At 31.7% G+C, this 21,073-nt stretch overlaps 1 protein-coding gene across 2 annotated transcripts in view; it reads left to right on the top strand.

Annotated features, from left to right (window-relative positions):
• The window catches only part of puf (ubiquitinyl hydrolase 1 puf), a 405,361-nt gene that overhangs the window by 249,432 nt on the left and 134,856 nt on the right, over window positions 1-21,073 (top strand). For both annotated transcript variants that reach the window (XM_075367624.1, XM_075367623.1), the window contains exons 33-35: window positions 3,165-3,331; window positions 6,336-6,589; window positions 8,293-8,555. In XM_075367624.1, the coding sequence (XP_075223739.1) occupies window positions 3,165-3,331; window positions 6,336-6,589; window positions 8,293-8,555 (684 nt within the window). The remainder of the gene's footprint in view (window positions 1-3,164; window positions 3,332-6,335; window positions 6,590-8,292; window positions 8,556-21,073) is intronic.

Below are 21,073 nucleotides of genomic sequence, written 5' to 3'. Positions count from 1 at the left end.
AGCTAAATAAGTTTGAAATTTTTTTATTTTTCTCAAAATTATTTGTACAGAATAGATTCACAAGAGGAGGAATTAGTGTAGTTAAAATAATACATGACAAGATTTGAATTAAGAGAATATCATTACTATGTTATGCAATAATTGAAATTAATATGAATACATTTGAAAAATAGTTTTTGGAATTTTTAAGAAATAAAGGAAAAACAAAATTTTAGAATGAAAACGGTCACTGTTTAATATTTTTATGGTATTTTTTATTTATACCGGTAATGCTTGAATTAATTTGTTTGTCAAAGAGACAATCGAACTAACTTTGTTATTAAATTTCATATTGTTGAAAGCGTTACATACAGGATATCTCTTAAGAGACTTTTTTGTGAATTTTAAATTATCAAGGTGTTGTCAACAAGATCGTAAAAGTTACAAACAAGTAAGAAAATATAATATTTAGTCCTAAAAAGAAGATTCCATGTCTTAAATAAAATATTATTTAAAGAACAGTAACTTAACAAGAAATCAATTTTTATCACTGCTGTTATTTCTCCTTCTAGTCTCTCCAATATATGTGTTCATCTCAATGCCTTACATTGCAGGCATAAATTGAACTGTTATTCACAACTTGTTAGGTATGGATATGTACATATGATTCCAAATTACATGAGAGAGAAAAGAAAGAGTAGGTAAAAACACCATAGGGTAATATAGAGTATTATAACTGAAGAATATGGCAATAACTGTATGCTATAATTCTATAAAAAATTTGTCTTGATGATAGGGCTACATGTAGGTTGTAATGCGATGGTTATGAGTCTAGTTATGCACTTTCTATAACTACCACAAGTAAATTTTTTTTAGGAAAATTGAGGGCATTGAAAACATGTACAGAAGCACATGTTAGCTTGTTGCATAGCATAATAAAAAAATAACCAATACATAAGTATGCAGTCAAAAGTGTTTTAATGAATTAACTAATGCTCCAAGTAGAAAAAATGTAGTAAATGTAATATTTCAGTTATCTATTTTGGTAAATCATCAAGAGTGTGACATCCTTGTTGATCGCTGCAGATAAAATTAAAAAATTTTTGGCAAGTCACATTTATAAATTACTGAATGCAAGAACGCAATTGGACATTATCATCTCAATTTATTTCATCATTTTGCTGCACTATGAAGAACATTGGAAATTGTCTTATAACTTTGTTGAACTTATATTGCAGTACAAAATAATTTGTGTCTGTAATACAATGTAGAACTGTGTTGAGAAAAATAAGATAGAGAACAGCTTGCTTTACTGCTGTTTGTAGACAATGTGAACGTTTGCCTATTTCTTTTTTACATTATGTTGCTTATTTGTAGCATTAGTGGAGTATAATTTGAGTTAATTACAATCATGATGAATGAGAAAAGAACAAATAATAGATTAAAAATGCATCTGCTGTTAATGAATTATTAATATTCTACATAGTAACCAGTTATCTAATATAACCACTTCTCATTAGCCCCAAAATTAATCGGTAATACACGACTACTGTTCTTATAAAAAAAGTCACCCAAACATACACTTACGAGTTTATTATACAGACGTGAATCAGATAGGAAGGTTCCCATTTTCAATCTCGCAAGACTAAATAAACAAAAAGTAACATGTCAATAGTATTCAGATTATTTCAGGAGTATTATGATTTCATAAAATGGTTTATTTATTTTTTATATATTGTACTATGATATATATTGTACTTAAATTAAAACACCTTCTGAATGTATGAAATAGATTTTTTAATGAAATTATAGATGACTGACAAAAGTTTGAAAATTAATTGATCATACGAGGATTGTCATAAAAATAATGTGCCTGTGAATGCGTGCAAAGATGAAGACAAGGAATGACTTGCAACAACTGGCAGCGTGTACTCTGAAGTGTTACAAAGCAGATGATATAAGTTGTATGGGGTTTAAGGTAACAATGTCAGTGTAGTCTGAAGACGAGGCAGAATTTAACTCGGGTTTACATACCAAACTCAAGCAATACACAACATCAAAATTGAAAATCTAAGAGGCGATTCTATGCTAATAATTTATCAGTTGTTATTGAGCGGTATGTTAGTTTTTGATTCTGTAGATCACAGCACCATACAGCATTGGCATAATAGAGAGTATAGCGGATGAGCCATGCTCTGGTCAACTGTCTACTGCTACAGACAACACAAGCATTGCTATAGTCGCTACAGAGATTGATGAAGAACGTTGCGCATGACAGTGAGGGGCAAATCGAAAATGGAACTGAAATACTAAAAAGTACAGTACACTGCACTTATGAAAGGTTTTGTGACCAATAGTTTGAAAACTGCATCAAGAAAAAATTGACTTGTCAATTTTGCATGATTTGTGCACTCATATATTGTGAGTTCTGTTGTCAATATTTTTGTCAATTATGGTTCACTGTGCACCATACAGCTCTGATTTGAGTCCATGGACTTTGCTGTCTTTCAAAGCTGAAAGAACCACTCCGAGGAATTTGTTTTAGTAGTTTGAAAGAGTTATCAGCTGCTGTTATCCAAAAAATTTAACAACTCAACAAAGATAATTTCCTGTTTCCCGACTGGATTCCAAAAGCTGCCAGATGTCGGCAAGTGTGCGTTACACATAGGAGGAAATATATTGAAGGGCTGTAAAGTTGATGGTATACAAATAAATTTTCTTTGAATCTTGATGAGCTATGTATTTGCATCATTTTTAAGATAACCCTATTATTTTTTATGGATTGTAATAAATTTATTTCTGTTGAAAGTAACATGAAATTTATTGTAATTAAATATGTAAAACACGATTGCAATTTGATCTGTGAAAATTTTGTGCGATTAAATTTTTCAACTTGTTTAGTAAACATAAAAATTATTTCTAAGCAAAACTTAATCCAATGACCCGGATTCCATTCACACTTGTAGAATGGAAGTTTGGGTCATTTCACACTGTTTCTATCAGTTTTGTACACATCTCAACGTATTATTTTGGGGGGGAAGGGTTCAGCAGGTTAGTGTCTCGGTACAAATTCATCACTGTCAGTCTTATGTTAATTTCTCTAACATTTATTTATTTATAAATAAAATTATATGTATGTATATGCCAGAAAATATACATATATTAACTTCATTGATTATTTTCAGAGCTTGTTTTAAGAAACTCCCGCAAGTCCTATGCTTTAATACTATGAGGTATACATTTAATATGGTAACAATGCTGAAGGAGAAGGTTAACACTCATTTTTCATTTCCAATGAGATTGGATATGTCAGGTTATGTGGAAAAGCATCTTATGCCTCAGCATTATCAAGGTAAGTTCAATCTAGTTTTACGGTTTTTCTAGTTTATGGTATATCGGTTGTAAACCATTATATTTTACTGATTCTGAGATGGAGGTAGTAAATTTCTGTTTTATCACATATTTTTTCTATCTATGTATAATAATATAATCCTTTCCTGCATTTTGGAGCAATCACTTCATATCTGTAATTGTAGTAAAGATAGGTTACAGGTGGCCTGAACTAACTTTAAATAAACCTAACAATCTGTAGCTATTTTTTTTTCTGGGTATGGTTGGTGGTTCATCAGGAGTAATTTCCGATAAAGATTAAAATCTTTTACATGTTGACTTTTTATGAAAATTGTTTTAAACAATTACAATCCATATATTTTTTGTAATTTCTCTTGTAAAATTTAATGTATTTTCAATATTTTTTTGTTTTTTTAACGTGTTAAAAATTTTATTTTAAATAATCATGTTTGTGAAGTAGTTCATAAATAAATAAAACAGTTAACTAATCGATTTGTTAATATCACTAATTTTTGTATTCAATGATATGCTGTATTTATACTAAGTTTAAGAAGCAGACCTTAACTTTTCATATACTTTGTATATTTACTTGTGAATGTAAATAAAAACATTTTTTACAACATGCACACTAGTATGTCACGTTTTACCAGTGGCAAAAACAATATTAGAATTAGTAGAGTTTTTTGCTGCTGATTGTCAATTATTTTCAAAAGTGTACATACTTAACAAACTCAATAAATTTTGAATTAGTTTGGAAAATAATATTTTTTAATATGCATTAATGCATTCTTCGATACATAAGTCATTAGGTGTAATAACTACAATGAGCTTGAGATCATTAACCATGATTATATAGTTTTAAACCGTATAGTTTACATCTGCTATTTCTAGCAGCTATGAATTCCCATACCATTTACCAACTGGAGTAGTAATCCATTGTTTTTCACCACCATTTAGCTATTTAAACTGTGAGTTCAGTAGGACCTGATTGCCCTCATTCATTGTAGCAACTAGCATTGTAAGAGTAGTACAGAAATGGGGGTATGACGCCAAATCCAAGATGGTGGCCATCTTGGATTGTGACATCAGTGGCGCCCATACCCTATCAGTGTTGCCAACCTCGTTATATATTTTGTATTAAGTATAAATTATTAAAGTAATATTTCAAAGGTTGGTAGCACTGTTGAACAGCTGTTGTTTGTGATGTCAGAGTTGAGTGGTAGAATTAAATAAATGAATCATATTTAAAGTGAAAAAAAAAGTGGATTGGCTAGGTTTCCAGTCAAAAACGATTGGTTGTGTAAGTTGTTATCTTAAGCACGCAAACACGCAGACGCCGGGAGACGGCAGCTGTGTGTTTGCGTGCGTTGGCGGAGCAGTGCAGGATGTTTACCTTGCGGGATGTGGCGCTCGACTGAAGAATCGACTGACCGACGCGATCATAACAGCGAGGTTCTCGTCGTCCCGGAAGTAGGCCAAGCCCTGCTGGAAACCTGGTCACGACGGCTGCTCGTGTGTGGCGCTCGACTGTCGACCGACGGGTTGGTGGCCACAGGAAATGAATATGTTTGATCCTGTTTGACAGGACACTCCCTCCTGCTCACTGCATTCAATAAATGTAAATAAATGTCGTTTTAAAAAAAAACAGTAGTTAGTTACATTATTGTATAGGGGTTTAAAATGTTTTTGTTTTGTGTGTGTGTATGACTTTTGTGTTGTCCTTAAAAGGACTTATCTAAACATTGTATAGATTAAAAAATTTGAATAGATGACAGTTTTCTTCATCTGTTTCTTTTCGTTTCATATTCTTATATAAAATAAAATAAAGAGAAGCGATATGACGTCCTCTCATTTATCGATTGGTTTTAACGTAATCGATTTCAGAATTTTTGTTTGTGTTATATGCCAACAACAGCGGTTGGGTATCATCACCGTTGTTAGAACAATCTACCTCATCGCGTGTCCTGAAGAAAAGTCCTCCGTTCGATGCTACATGAGCTGTTGCGTTGGAAATTAGTTTCAGTTTCAGTAGGAAACAAAATCTGTGTTGGAAACTAGTTTCCACAATACATGTGGATTGTCTTCACTCAATAAATGATTATTTTTTAGAATTGAAGACTCTGTTTCTCATAAAAGTGGCTTTATTAATAGGTAAAATTGAATTTACCCTATCAGTGTTATCTAGAAGCCAATGACACAAGTTTAACTGCTTAGGAGTAATCTGTTGGCCGCAAATTTTGAACCTTCTGCAGGCAGAAGATTTTCTTTCTGTAGATAGGATTTGCCAGACTTTGTTTTCTGTCCTTGTGTGACATGAAGTTTGCCTGAGCTATGCTGAATCACAAGATGTTCATCATTAACATGATAATTTACTTGGCGTTCAACAGAAAATTAACATGGTGCAAATTACCCACTCATAAATGATGGTACATCTAAGAATGTTAGGTATAAAAAGAATAATATGATTTTCTGTCTTTTCGTCTGTTTTGCTTCATTAAAAAACCAATTTTTAAAAGTTTTATTGGTTGTATGTACATTAATTTTCTCAGAATTATATTCTCCATAAGTTTTGTTACTAAATTTTTCTCATTCATTAGTCTTTTAAAAAAGCTATTGTACTGCAAACCCTGCACTAAAACCTTGTTTTTTGACATCAAATTTTGTGTTTTATGTCAGATATCTTAAAAACTACTGGAGTTACAGTTCTACAACTTGTTTTAAGATTTTTTACAGATCAAATTACATAAGAAACAACAAACTTTATTCCTTAAGTTCAGTCCTAAAAATTACAGTAGGGCTTCTTTTTGAGGAGCTGAAGACCGGATGAAATCTTCTGCTAGTCGCAACTCGAAAACAAAGCATTTACAGACCTATATTTTTATGAACTTTTTTCATTATTTTCACCAGTAGAATCATGTCCTGAAACTTTCTCAGTTTCTTTGTGGGACACCATATATATTAGAACAAAAAAGTAAAATATTTAAATAAATTTGTTGTTTTTATAGAGGAAAAACGTCAGAATGAGAGAGATAGTGCAGCCACAAATGGTGGGAGCAAGGGAAAAGATGAAGAAGAGAGTTATGAGTATGATCTGATCGGTGTCACCGTGCACACAGGTACTGCAGATGGTGGTCACTATTACAGCTTTATTAGAGATCGTGACAGAGCTAAAGATAAGTGGTTTCTGTTTAATGATGCTGAAGTCAAACCGTTTGATCCTAATCAAATAGCAGCTGAATGTTTTGGAGGTGAAATGACTGTAAGTACTTTCATGTGTGTAAAAAAGAGTGTATATGGTGTTAGTATTTGCTTTGCAACAGTCATTGATATAAATATATTTTACATATGTATACTTCAGTCGATACCTTTAGTACATTATAATCCAGTCTGTTGGCAGGTAGAAATAATATTGGTGTTTTTCCCCTTTATATAATTATAATTTATATAATACATATAAAACAACATAAAGAGCACAAAATAAGCGAATTCATTTTTTATTCACTTTTCTGGTCATTGACCACTGAATTTAATCTGTCAAAATAGCATGCAGATCAGATTCCAAAACTCCTTTTCAAAGAAACATTTGAAGGTTCACTGAAGAATTCATTATGTGCTTTATTTATGTTAGCTTGGATATTTGTTCTGTGTAGCAGTGGTTCCCAAACTTTTTTGAGTTGCGGAAAAGTTTTTTCAATTAAAATCTTTCCACGGCACCCTACCCTAAGCGTACTACTTGTAAGAGATAAAAATAAATAAAACTCCTGTATCTTCATTATTTTTTAACTTTATTAACATTAAATTAATAATTATAAATGTCTTGGCTAATTATGAAGCTTCTACAATATTTCGTGGCATTCCTGTAAAGAGGCCATAGCTTCCTGGGGCACCATGGCGCACAGTTTGGGAATCACTGCTTTATAGTAATAAACACACTGTGATTACTTTTATTACTTGTTTTGTGAAAAGTAAATCTTGCTCGTTTTGTATTAATTTAACTAATGGAGTTGTATAATGAAATTGAATCGGTAAAGTGAAAAGTAAAATAAATTAAAAAATGAAATTTTCAGTTGTAATTAATTGATTGTCGATGGTTTAGGCATTGCTAAGTGTAATCTTATCGTATCGAGTTGCAATTTCTCAAATACTGTTCTGGAAGATGGTATACCAGATACTATTGTCTGATGATCCTCGAAGTTATTCATTATGGATGTTTAGGAAGCGTAAACTCATAAGTGTGCAGTAGTTCTACCTGAGGTGTTTGAAGTAACATTTAAATATAATTCAAGCTCATGTGGCCAACCTTTCTTTGTGTCTGCCCATATAAGGTGTGTAAAGTTAACAATATCCAATAAATCGAGAAAAAATTTCAGCATGCTGACAATCTCATAAAAGAATGAATAAGTTAGCATCGATTAGTTTAAACGATTTACATTTAAAAGAACGAATTTGCAATTTGAATTTACATTCAAAATCATTATTGAATTATTCATAGTCCAGTTATATTCTGCAAGTCATCGGTCAACTGGATTAGAGCTGTGACTTAATTGCGATCTAGTCTAAAGACTGATAGGAAGGGGATCAGACAATTTATTCTACTTACAAACTTTAAAATTTTGTTTGTGAACAATTAATTCTAATAGTTTGAAAGAGTGCATATAACTGTCAGGCAGAAGCCTTTATTTTCAACTAATGATGGAAGGAAATTTTAGGGGAAGGGGAATGAGGAAAGATAGAGAGAAAGAGTGTATGTGAGTGATTTAGTATTGTAAAGCGACTAAGGTAATGAGTTTAATATTATTTAAAACTTAAATGGGAAAACCTTTGATTTTATGTTGAAAAAGTTATATTTGTAGTTTTCATATTATGTATATTGAAAATCACATTCGTGTAATCATTAGTATTATTATTATTAAGTTTCTTACAATGATGATACTATTTGTTTTTTATGTTTTGTGTTTTTAGAGCAAGACCTATGATTCTGTTACGGACAAGTTTATGGATTTAAGTTTTGAAAAAACAAATAGTGCCTATATGTTATTCTATGAATGGACAAAAGGAGAAGAAGAGGACAGTAGAGAAGGTGGTTCAAAAGAGGAAACATCCTCAACAGCACAATCGACTGAAGCACAGCATATAGAGTTGTCACCAGAATTGGAACAATGGATATGGCAGGATAATATGCATTTCCTTCAGGATAAGAATATATTCGAGCACACTTATTTCCAGTGAGTAACCTGAATTTACTTTTTTCCATACCTGTCAATTTTTTTTTTTAATGAATTTAAAGAAAGAATTGTAAACAATGATAAATGATACTGAACTAAAAAAAAATGAAGCTTTTTCTGTTGTATAAATTCAGTAAGATTCATAAGATTTTTTGCCTTGAATTCAGATTTGGAAACCAGAATTGAGTGAAGGGCAGGATTTTTTTAAAACATTCACTGCTGAATTTTTTTTTACCTGCTGTGCTGATTTTGTTTACATAATAAATTATATTAGTATAAAACACTAGCATATATAACTTAGCAAAAAACGATTTTTTTTGTTATTGTATTTGTCCATATTTTCCTCTGTACTAATATCTCAAAGACAAAAGTATAAAAATCATTTACCACCAAGAGTGCAGAATTTGATTATGCTTCTTATCTTATGCTTATTATTTTTTCTAATAGCGCTTTCCAGGTTTTTCCCTCATCAACAGTTAAACTTTTTATCCCAAATCACACATTAAATTCAAATCATTAAAATTATAACATATAAAAATATGTAGTCGTAAATATTAAAAAATTAAAATTTTTTTTTTATACACACATAGTACTGTACTCCTTGCAACTACCTCCTTGTACTGTATAGTACAAGGTGGTGTGCTAGCCACACATACAACACTGTACTGTACAGTACAAGGAGGTAGTTGCAAGGAGTACAGTACTATATTTGAGGCTAGCCACATATAAATTTTTTTTTTTTTTAAATATTTATGACTAATATTTTTACAAGTTATTTATAACTACATTGCGGTTGCAATGTAGTTATAAATTTTATTTCCATACAAGTAGGAAACTTACTTGTACATCATTATTCAACATAGTCCACTTGTGTTTCAACCCGCTTGGTCCATCGTTGCACAAGCTTCTTGTTGCCCTCATAAAAGAAGGTTTTCGCTTGAGCTGCGAGCCACGAATGCACCGCTTCTTTCACTGTATCGTTCGAGGTTAATCGTTGGACCCTTAATACCTGTTAAAAGTGGTAGTCAGAAGGGGCAAGATCAGGACTGTACAGAGGATGTGCCAGTACTTCAAAGTTGAGTTTCTGGAGCGTTTAAGCAGTATGTGGACGGGCATTGTCGTGCAACAACACAACACATTTCGACAGCAGTCCTTGGCGTTTGCTTCGAATTGCAGGCTTCAGCTTGGCAATAAGCATCTTGCTGTAACACACACTGTTTATTGTCGTGCCCCTTTCCTCATAATGTTTCAGTACTGGGCCTTGTGAGTCCCGAAAAACCATAAGCATCAGTTTTCCTGCGGACGATTGGGTCTTGAACTTTTTTCGCAGGGCAAATTTGGATGTTTCCATTTCATACTCTGCCGTTTACTCTCCGGCTCGTAATGATGGATCCATGTTTTGTCACCAGTGATGATTCCGTCTAAGAAGATGACCCGTTCGTTACCATAGCGATCCAAATGTTTTTGGCAGATGCCCAAGCGCGTTTGTTTATGCAACTGTGTGAGTTGTTTTGGGACCCATCTCTTGCACAGACTTTATGAAACCCAGGTCTGTTATGGATGATTTTGTAGGCAGAACCATGACTAATTTGTAGATGATGTACCACTTCATCAATAGTTACTCGTCTGTCTAAGAAAACCAGTCACGTGCTCGCTCACGCTCAATGTTTTCCTCATTTGTGGCGGTAAACAGTCGTCCGGCTCCTTCGTCGTGCGTAACACTTGTGCGACCGTTTTAAAATTTTTCAATTCATTCGTAGACACTCCGTTGCAGCAACACACTGTTCCCATACTGTACCGAAAGTCTTTGATGAATTTTGGCCCCTGATTCACCTTCTGAGCACGAAAAACAGATCACTGAACGTTGCTCTTCTTTGGTGAAAACAGAAAGCGGAGCAGCTATGGTTAACGGCAGGGCATCGATAATGGAATAACCTAGCAGCATCAAACCTGCACAGACATACAATTAAACCACTCATGCGTCATCTACGCAATACGACAGTACTACCAACATAAACAAAAATATAACTAAATTGCGGATAATAATTGACTTATATCGTATATATATATATATATAATATTGGTATATAACACTAGCATATATATATATATATATATATATATATATATATATATATATATAGTGTTTTGTTGTTTTTTTTAGTCATTGATTATTTGATTATTAGAACCATAATATGAAATGATGCTGCATGTGCATCATCAGCAAACGACATATAAATGACTCCTACAGTTATGCAACTCGCCCGTTACATTGTTTCTTGGCATATATCTTTCCATTTGTTCTTTGCCATTATTGAATGGTTTTTAAAATGTACGGTTTAATATTCTGTCAGAGCAATGTTAGGCAGTCTTTTTAGGTTACAATTTACTGAAATTGTAGAATAATTTCCAAAACAAAAAAAAGTTTCTATATATTTATGTTGAAATGTTTTTTTTTCTGATTAATAGTCTATTGATTTGCAATAGAAATGTTCAAGATAAATGGTAATTAATTTTCATCTTTTACAATATACATAGGCCTTCCATTAGGTATGATAAGATAGCTTTTATTAACACGTAACTATGATTACAGTTAATGAAAATAGAATGATTGACAAAATTTATAATAATTAATAAAGTTTGTTACAAGAAGCTTGTATTTAAAATGCTTGTAAAAATGAAGGCGTATTGTATTACGCTTTGCAAAATTTTGCAATTTCTTTTAGTTATGAATTAGGGTTTAAAAAAAATCACGTTAATATCAAATTTCATAAAACGGTAACAAAATTATGATTAGGTAATTTTATAAGTAAACTAGGTTTTTTTTTATAATTTACTATGATATAATTCCAATACTAAAAAAGTAACTATTTAGTTTCGTTTATTTTCAATGAATTTTTAAAAAAAAAAAAAAATATTTTTTATCTCTAGTAAGTTAATATTAAGCATTTTTAAAATAAATTAATAAAAATATAACGAATAGAATTTAAAAAGAAAATTTTTACTAATCTGATTTTCTGTAAAACAATCTCCAAGAAGTTGCAAAAACGGATCTATGTTCAACAAATCTGTACGAATAAAATACAACAAAATGGTAACTACAAACTACTCAGCCAAACCAAAGAATCCTTTCTCCGTGCTAATACACAATAACAAAACCCTTATTGGTTGGTGGAAAAGAGTGGGAGAGGATAGAAGAATGCCCCTTACTATTGAAGCAGGTAGTGTCACATACACAGAGCAATTCTCTCTCTGTGATGCCATCGTAGCGTCATGAGCACTGAACGTGTTAGTAATGTAGATTTAAAGAAAACCTGGGTTTTTAAGGAATCACTGTAAATTAATCTAACACGCGCATAGCAAAAATTGTTAGAATGATTTATCCAATTATAAGGCAATTTATATATGGCGTAAAAAAAACAGTTCATATGAAACAACAAAACAATACATGTATGTAGCAGAAGAAGTTGGAAAAAACAAAGACCAAACTCACGATGGAATTCACAAGTAATCCAGAATGAAACTAATTCTCTGGTATGTTTTATTCTACAGCAAAAATAGATTGAAATGACTATATCAATTATGATGTCAATAGTAAGCCTAATAATTAAATAATATTACTCTAGGTACAGTTTATTTTTTCTAGAAGGAGAGTCATAAATTTATGTTGTTCTTTGATGCAATACCATATTACTCGCACTGTTCATTCCTCCAAATTATTTCATTCTGATCAGTTTTTTAAATATGGTTTGTTTATAGATATCTTCAGACATTCACATTTTATTATTAATATAAACATTGACTCAAAACAAATTTTGATAAAAATAATTCATTTTAAGTTTTCATTTTTAAAAGAAAATACAAAAAACTACCCTTTAGGACAAATTGTGAGATTGTACTTGGATTCAGAGTCAAAAAATAGTAAGAATGAGCCAAAATTATCTGTGAATAAAAATTCCTGTATTTGAGAAATTTTATTTCATGTGATGAATTGTTTAATTTTGTTTGAAACATTTGTGTAAATTGTGTATGGTACAGATGCCTTAGAATGTAGTAATTCATAAGTAAATAAATCTTTTTTGTTTGTAATTGTTTATATATGTGTATATTTTTTTATGTGTGTTGTTTTTGCTTTTAACACTTCATTAACGTAAATGCTATGAAAGGTAAATGGCAATTTCCTGATACTTAAATCTTGTTCTAAATGGTACGTGTAGTTCACGAATAATTTTTTCTTAGAATATCCATCAGTATCATCCATATGATTTAAAAATTTGTCAAATGTCTTTTGTGCCTTGTTAAAATAAAGTTATTAATAGCATCCCTGACGTCTTAATTTTCGAACTTTACACACTTTATCATATTGCATATAATTTTTTTTATAGAATATGATATTAAAATAATATTAATTTAGTTTTCCTAGGAGTATAGAATACTATTTACTATTAGTCCAGTATTTGACAGTTTTTCACTCAGAATTGTTTCAGACAAAACCAATTGAAATTTGTACAATAATTAGGGAATTGCTCAAGGAACAAAATTTATATAGAGCTGATGTGTGCTTTTACCCTTGGTTGTTAGTGGTGGGGGGTGGATGCCACTCCTCCTTGGGGGTGGAAATTATTAAATTGAAAATAACCGCAGAAATCGATGGAGGAATAAATTCTAAGCAAAAAAGTTCTATAAAATTTTTTGTAGAGTCAATACTTTTTGAGTTATTCGTGATTGAAAATGTTGATTTTTCAACCAACCATTGAATGATTTTTCACGAATAACTCAAAAACTTTACGTTTTATCAAAAAAATTATTATTACCAAAAATGAATCTTATGAAATAAGTAAGAGATTGGTTTTATTTTTTTTATTTTTCTATAGGTGCAATACGAACTCAGTTATGCCTCGTTGAAGGTAACTTTTTATTCACCAAAAACTGAAGTCGAACCTTTCAATAATAAATATCAGATAAAGGGAAAATTTTTTGAGGAAAACTTATAGGTTATTTTTCAAAGTACTTGAAAAGCCCTTTAAAATTAGCTTTGGTAAAAGTCATTAGCATGAAAACTAACAGAGTTATGATGAAAATAAAATAGTTGTCTTGCTTTTTCGGAGAAAAAATCAGCAATGAAACAAATGACTTTTCCGCAGGAATTGCAATTGAACGTAATCCTTTTACAGTTTTCTTTATTTAAGTACTAACAATATGTTATAGAAGTTTGACTGGTTTGGAATGCTTGGATTTCAAAAAAAGTTGATTCAAATTTGAAAATGTTTTTGAAATTTCAAAAAAAATTTATTTTTTTCACAATAATCCAAAAACTAAAGAAAATACATAAAAAATATGCCAGAGTACAAAAATTTATTTATTTTTTTTACTGAAAATTTTGGGTTTCTTTTATTTTTGTAGAATAAAAATTGATTGAGATATCACTGGTAGAAGTTTACATTTGAGTGCAAGAACAACCTTCCCCAAGCCCTTTAAACTCAAAAATTTTAAAAACGAAGGGCTCAAGGAATCTGAACTTTACATTCTTGTAGCTCTTGAAATTCCCTGCAAAATGGTTTTTTGAGCCATTGGATAGCTTAGAAATTAAGGAAGTTGTTGAAAAGGCAATCACATTTTTTCTGTGAAATATTTGAAGCACGTAAATTTTTATATTCTTCACAGTTTCGGAGCATTTATGAATACACGTGAACACATGTAACTATTTCTATATATAAGTATATCCTTATACCCTCGTGTGTGTGTGTGTGTGTGTGTGTGTGTGTGTGTGTGTGTGTGTGTGTGTGTGTGTGTGTGTGTGTGTGTCTGTGTGTGTGTGTGTGTGTGTGTGTGTGTGTGGGTGTGTGTGTGTGTGTGTGTGTGTGTGTGTGTGTGTGTGTGTGCATGCGTTCATATGAACACACACACATGGTTTTTGAATTTTTCGCAACACATTTTTCAATCATATTCAAGCTCTACACTTGTTAAATATTTATTATTTGTAGCTTGTTAACCTTTTACAAAGCTTCACTTTGTTATATCAAGATCAAATTTTTTATTTTATGAGACAATTATGTTATCTCTCTTTACATTACATACATATCATCCTCACTACATTGTACCGTAGCGGGCAGGGGGTTGCTTATTGCTTACTAGTTGAACAGATTGCAATGTACACATTAGGAAAAGAAGTTATATTTCTGTTAAGTTTTTATATTTTTTATAAAAAATCATTAAGTGATATCAATATTTCCCGCTCCCAGTTTTACAGGCACTACTTTCTGCTTTAGACATCTTTTTATGTGGTTTACCTTCTTTTCATTAATATCAAGTACAGATTTTTCCTTTCCTTTGACAGTAGGTAATCAGAACTAATTGTTACAGGGACACTGTTGATTACACATTGATTTTGGTAGAACCTTCTTCATCACTAGCATTCTTATACTTTCTACATTCATCCATCAGCTGCAAATATATCTTCTGATGTCTAACGTTTTCTGCCAGTTCCCTTTGTTCCCCCTAAGTTTGCTTCTACTCATTTAAGAATTTCCTTTTTAACATTCTTTCATTCTTCTTATACCTTATTGTTTTTACTTGGACCTCTTGTGATGTCCTCCTCAAAATTCTTACCTCCCCTTCATCAAGCTTCTCTAAATTCTACCGATTCATCTGACACCTTATCTTCAGGTTTTTAAACCCCAATCGCTTTTCACTATCAGTAAATTATGGGCGCTATCAATGTATCAATGTTTGCTCCAGGATATGCTTTGCAGTCAAGTTGATTTCTAAATCTTTGTTTAAACATCATATAATTTATCGGATACCTTGCAGTATCACCAGCTTTTTCCATGTGTATATTCTTCTATTATGATTTTTAAACAGGGTGTTGGCAATTACTAAATTATACTTTGTGCAAAACCAGAGGCACACCAGTTTGTATAATCTATCAATCGCTTCCTCACCTGCACTGCGCAATAATTCTACAGGTATTCCGTCTATTCCAGGAGCCTTTCTGCCATTTAAATCTTTTAATGCTCTCTTAAATTCAGATCTCAGTATTGTTTCTCCCATTTCATCATCCTCAACTTCCTCTTCTTCCTCTATAACACCATTTTCTAATTCATTTCCTTCCTATCACTCTTCAATATATTCCACCCATCTATCGACTTTACCTTTCATATTATATATTGGTGTACCATCTTTGTTTAACACATTATTAGATTTTAATTTATGTACCCCAAAATTTTCCTTAACTTTCCTGTATGCTCCTTCTATTTTACCAATGTTCATTTCTCTTTCCACTTCTGAACACTTTTCTTTAATCCACTCTTCTTTCGCCAGTTTGCACTTCCTGTTTATAGCATTTCTTAATTGCCGATGGTTCCTTTTACTTTCTTCATCACTAGCATTCTTATATTTTCTACGTTCATCCATCAGCTGCAATATATCGTCTGAAACCCAAGGTTTTCTACCGGTTCTCTTTATTCCGCCTAAGTTTGCTTCTGCTGATTTAAGAATTTCCTTTTTAACATTCTCCCATTCTTCTTCTACATTTTCTACCTTATCTTTTTTACTCAGACCTCTTGTGATGTCCTCCTCAAAAATCTTCTTTACCTCCTCTTCCTCAAGCTTCTCTAAATTCCACCGATTCATCTGACACCTTTTCTTCAGGTTTTTAAACCCCAATCTACAAATTTATCACCATTATCACCAAATTATGGTCGCTATCAATGTCTGCTCCAGGGTAAGTTTTGCAGTCAACGAGTTGATTTCTAAATCTTTGCTTAACCATGATGTAATCTATCTGATACGTTGCAGTATCGCCTGGCTTTTTCCAAGTATATATTCTTCTATTATGATTTTTAAATTGGGTGTTGGCAATTACTAAATTATACTTCGTGCAAAACTCTATAAGTTGGTCCTCTTTCATTTATTTTGCCCAGCCCGTATTCCCCACAATATTTCCTTCCTTGCCTTTTCCCATGCTTCCATTCCAATCTCCAACTATTATTAAATTTTCATCCCCTTTTAAGTGTTTAATTGCTTTGTCAGTTTCGTCATATACACACTATCTTATCATCATCATGGGCACTTATAGGCATATATTCGTTAACAATTGTTGTCGACTAGGTTTGTATTTATCCTTGTTACAATGATTCTACCGCTAAGTTTTTTGAAATACTCTACTCTCTTCTATATCTTATTGTTCATTATGAAACCTATTCCTGCCTGCTCGTTATTTGACGCTGAGCTAATTATTCTAAAAGTAGCTGACCAAAAGTTGTTTTCCTCTTCCCACCAAACCTTGTTAATTTCTATTACATCTGTATTTAACCTATCCTTTTCCCTCTTTAAATTTTCTAACCTACCAACCTTCTTTTAGACTTCCAACATTCCATGCTGCGACTCGTAGAATGTTATTTTTTAATTTTTTGGTGATCCCTTTCTTAGAAGTTCCCACCCGTAGATCTGAATTGGGGAGTAGTTTACCTCTGTAATATTTTACCAAGGAAGGCGCCTCCATCTTTGTTACATGAAAATACAAAGAGCTACATTTTCTTGGGGAAAAAACAAGCCCACGTTTTCCATTCCTTTCAGCTCCGCAGTACTCAGAAGATTGAGAGATGTTGATATGGCCGTTAGATGTTGATAAGTCCTCCTGACCTACGCCCTTAACAATTACTGAAAGAGCTGCTGCCCTGTTTCAGGAATCATTCCTTAGTCTTACTTTCAACAGATACCACTTTGATATGGTTGCACCTTTGGTCCAGCTACTCTGTATCACTGATTACTCATGCCTCCTCACCATTGGCAAGGTCTGATGATTCATAGATTTACGGATTAAAATTACAAATTCAAATTATAGTTGAAGTAATGGATACATCACACCATTCCTTAGCAGATCAATTCTATTAAAATAAGTTTTATACAGAAAAGAAATCTGCTAATAGCAAATATAATATAAGAATTAGAAAAAGATTATTTAAATATTTTTGTGTAGAGCATAGCTTTGCACGATAAGGAAACATTGATGTTTGAAGAAAAAGAAAGGAAGAGAGTTACGACTTTGAATTTTGGTTTTACTAGGCAATGTTCAAAATTAGGTCGGTTGAAATAAACACAAAATGAAATTTAAAAATTTTACTCTGCCTTAAAATAAAAAAAAGAAGAGAAACAAGAAGCAAAATCTTATGACATGATGAACTAGATTTGCAGACGTATAGGCAACCAAATTTAGGTAATTTTTTGATGGAAGAAACATGTTAAAGCTATAAACTGCAGAGCAAAACAAAGACTGGATTATATCAAACAGATGATTGAGGCTGTATCAATTGCTTAGTAAGTTCATTAAGGCCAAACAGAAAGGAATTGAGATTAGTATCAAACCAGTCAACTGACTGATGACTTCCAAAAAAAGGTTCTTTTTAAAATTCTAAAATATATTTTACACATTAACAATGAATCAAAGAAGAAAAGTATAGATTTAATTGAAATGTGTGATAAAAGAAAAATATTTATTAACTAGCAATAAATTTGATATTTTTTTATTTACCTTTACTTATGAGAAGTAAAATTTTTTGTTACTGTTGTCATTTAAATTAACTAGCATTGTGGAAATTTGTCTCATTTGCTTTTAATATTAAACAATTATGATATAATAACTATATGTAAATGATAACATTGCAGTTTATCCATCTATTTAAAAAAAAAAAAATAGAAATGCAAGGTAATATAACATTAATGAATATAAGAAAAAAATTGGAACTATTAATTCTGTAAATGATGTTGCATATATTAATAAAACAATCTATAAAAACCTATAATTCTCATTAAAATTGGACTATACGCAGGATTTGAGTCTGGCTACTCCTAATAAGATTGAATATTTTTTAATTAGTGATAGATTAAAGGATGATCAGTAGTTATGTTTAACACTTTAAGAAATGTTATAAGACAGAGGACAGCTGCCCTGTTTATTAATGATGCTCCTCTCCATGAAAGTATACAGTTCATGAAAAGTATAAACATTAAAAAAAATGCTCTTGACTTAAAAATCATTTGATCAAATTGAAATTTTGCCAGATCATAAAGTATGTTTTGGTAAACTAGGACATTAAATTTCAAAATTTTACTTTTGATCAGTTTTGTTTTGTAGTTTTTTTAAAATGACATAAAATACTCAATTTATGAAAACAACACATATGCACATCGTTGCTTGTGAAACACTATCTACAGGCTGAAAAACAATATTGGTTACCTCAGTTTGGAGGTTGTCCATTAGATGACCAGAACTACTCCCCAGCAGTTTTTGTGAGATTTCACTATGTATGTAAACCATATGATATTTTATGTACACCTATGTAAACCATATCTGATATTGGCTTTCTGAATTCATCTTTACTTTTGCGGGTAGCTATTTTTTAAACTATTTGGAATAGTGTCACGTTTAAGTTGTAAAACATGTTTTTCTCTTTCATAAACAAATAGGAAATATAAGAACCAGCATAGACATTGCTTTTGATAATGAATATTACTCTATGTTAAGAGAAATGTGGCTATTAAATAAAGAATTAGTAAATAATTTTATTTACAGGATTAAGTTAATCAGTTTTTTTTTAATTTAAAGAGAAAATTGTATTAAATACAGATTTACATATGCCAACCACATTTATGTTACAAAGATGAACTTTTCTAATGCTATACATTTTCAAAATGCATTAGGATGCTATTTCTTTTCAAAATCTAGTCAGAGGTCAACTTCTCTCTTTCTTTCTTTCTCTTTCTTTTTTATGAATAGAAAATTTTCCATATGTCAAAAACTATTTATTTTCATTAATGCATTTTGATGTTATTACATTCACAAAAACCCTTTAAGATGGAAACAAAATAACACTACGTTTTTATTTATTTTTTTTTTTTGTGTTCAGTCATTTGACTGGTTTGATGCAGCTCTCCAAGATTCCCTATCTAGTGCTAGTCGTTTCATTTCAGTATACCCTCTACATCCTACATCCCTAACAATTTGTTCTACATATTCCAAACGTGGCCTGCCTACACAATTTTTCCCTTCTACCTGTCCTTCCAATATTAAAGCGACTATTCCAGAATGCCTGAGTATGTGGCCTATAAGTCTGTCTCTTCTTTTAACTATATTTTTCCAAATGCTTCTTTCTTCATCTATTTGCCGCAATACCTCTTCATTTGTCACTTTATCCACCCATCTGATTTTTAACATTCTCCTGTAGCACCGCATTTCAAAAGCTTCTAATCTTTTCTTCTCAGATACTCTGATCGTCTAAGTTTCACTTCCATATAAAGCAACACTCCAAACATACACTTTCAAAAATTTTTTCCTGGCATTTAAATTAATTTTTGATGTAAACAAATTATATTTCTTACTGAAAGCTCGTTTAGCTTGTGCTATTCGGCATTTTATATCGCTCCTGCTTCGTCCATCTTTAATAATTCTACCTCCCAAATAACAAAATTCTTCTACCTCCATAATCTTTTCTCCTCCTATTTTCACACTCAGTGGTCCATCTTTGTTATTTCTACTACATTTCATTACTTTTGTTTTGTTCTTGTTTATTTTCACGCGATAGTTCTTGCGTAGGACTTCATCTATGCCGTTCATTGTTTCTTCTAAATCCTTTTTACTCTCGGCTAGAATTACTATATCATCAGCAAATCGTAGCATCTTTATCTTTTCACCTTGTACTGTTACTCCGAATCTAAATTGTTCTTTAACATCATTAACTGCTAGTTCCATGTAAAGATTAAAAAGTAACTGAGATAGGGAACATCCTTGTCGGACTCCCTTTCTTATTACGGCTTCTTTCTTATGTTCTTCAATTGTTACTGTTGCTGTTTGGTTCCTGTACATGTTAGCAATTGTTCTTCTATCTCTGTATTTGAACCCTAATTTTTTTTAAATGCTGAACATTTTATTCCAGTCTACGGTATCGAATGCCTTTTCTAGGTCTATAAACGCCAAGTATGTTGGTTTGTTTTTCTTTAATCTTCCTTCTACTATTAATCTGAGGCCTAAAATTGCTTCCCTTGTCCCTATACTTTTCCTGAAACCAAATTGGTTTTCTCCTAACACTTCCTCCACTCTCCTCTCAATTCTTCTGTATAGAATTCTAGTTAAGATTTTTGATGCATGACTAGTTAAACTAATTGTTCTGTATTCTTCACATTTATCTGCCCCTGCTTTCTTTGGTATCATTACCATAACACTTTTTTTGAAGTCTGACGGAAATTCCCCTTTTTCATAAATATTACACACCAGTTTGTATAATCTATCAATCGCTTCCTCACCTGCACTGCGCAATAATTCTACAGGTATTCCGTCTATTCCAGGAGCCTTTCTGCCATTTAAATCTTTTAATGCTCTCTTAAATTCAGATCTCAGTATTGTTTCTCCCATTTCATCATCCTCAACTTCCTCTTCTTCCTCTATAACACCATTTTCTAATTCATTTCCTTCCTATCACTCTTCAATATATTCCACCCATCTATCGACTTTACCTTTCATA

Source organism: Lycorma delicatula, chromosome 5 (genome assembly GCF_047948215.1).
Source record: "Lycorma delicatula isolate Av1 chromosome 5, ASM4794821v1, whole genome shotgun sequence".
Lineage (NCBI taxonomy): Eukaryota > Metazoa > Arthropoda > Insecta > Hemiptera > Fulgoridae > Lycorma > Lycorma delicatula.
This window is presented reverse-complemented; position numbering and strand designations above follow the sequence as displayed.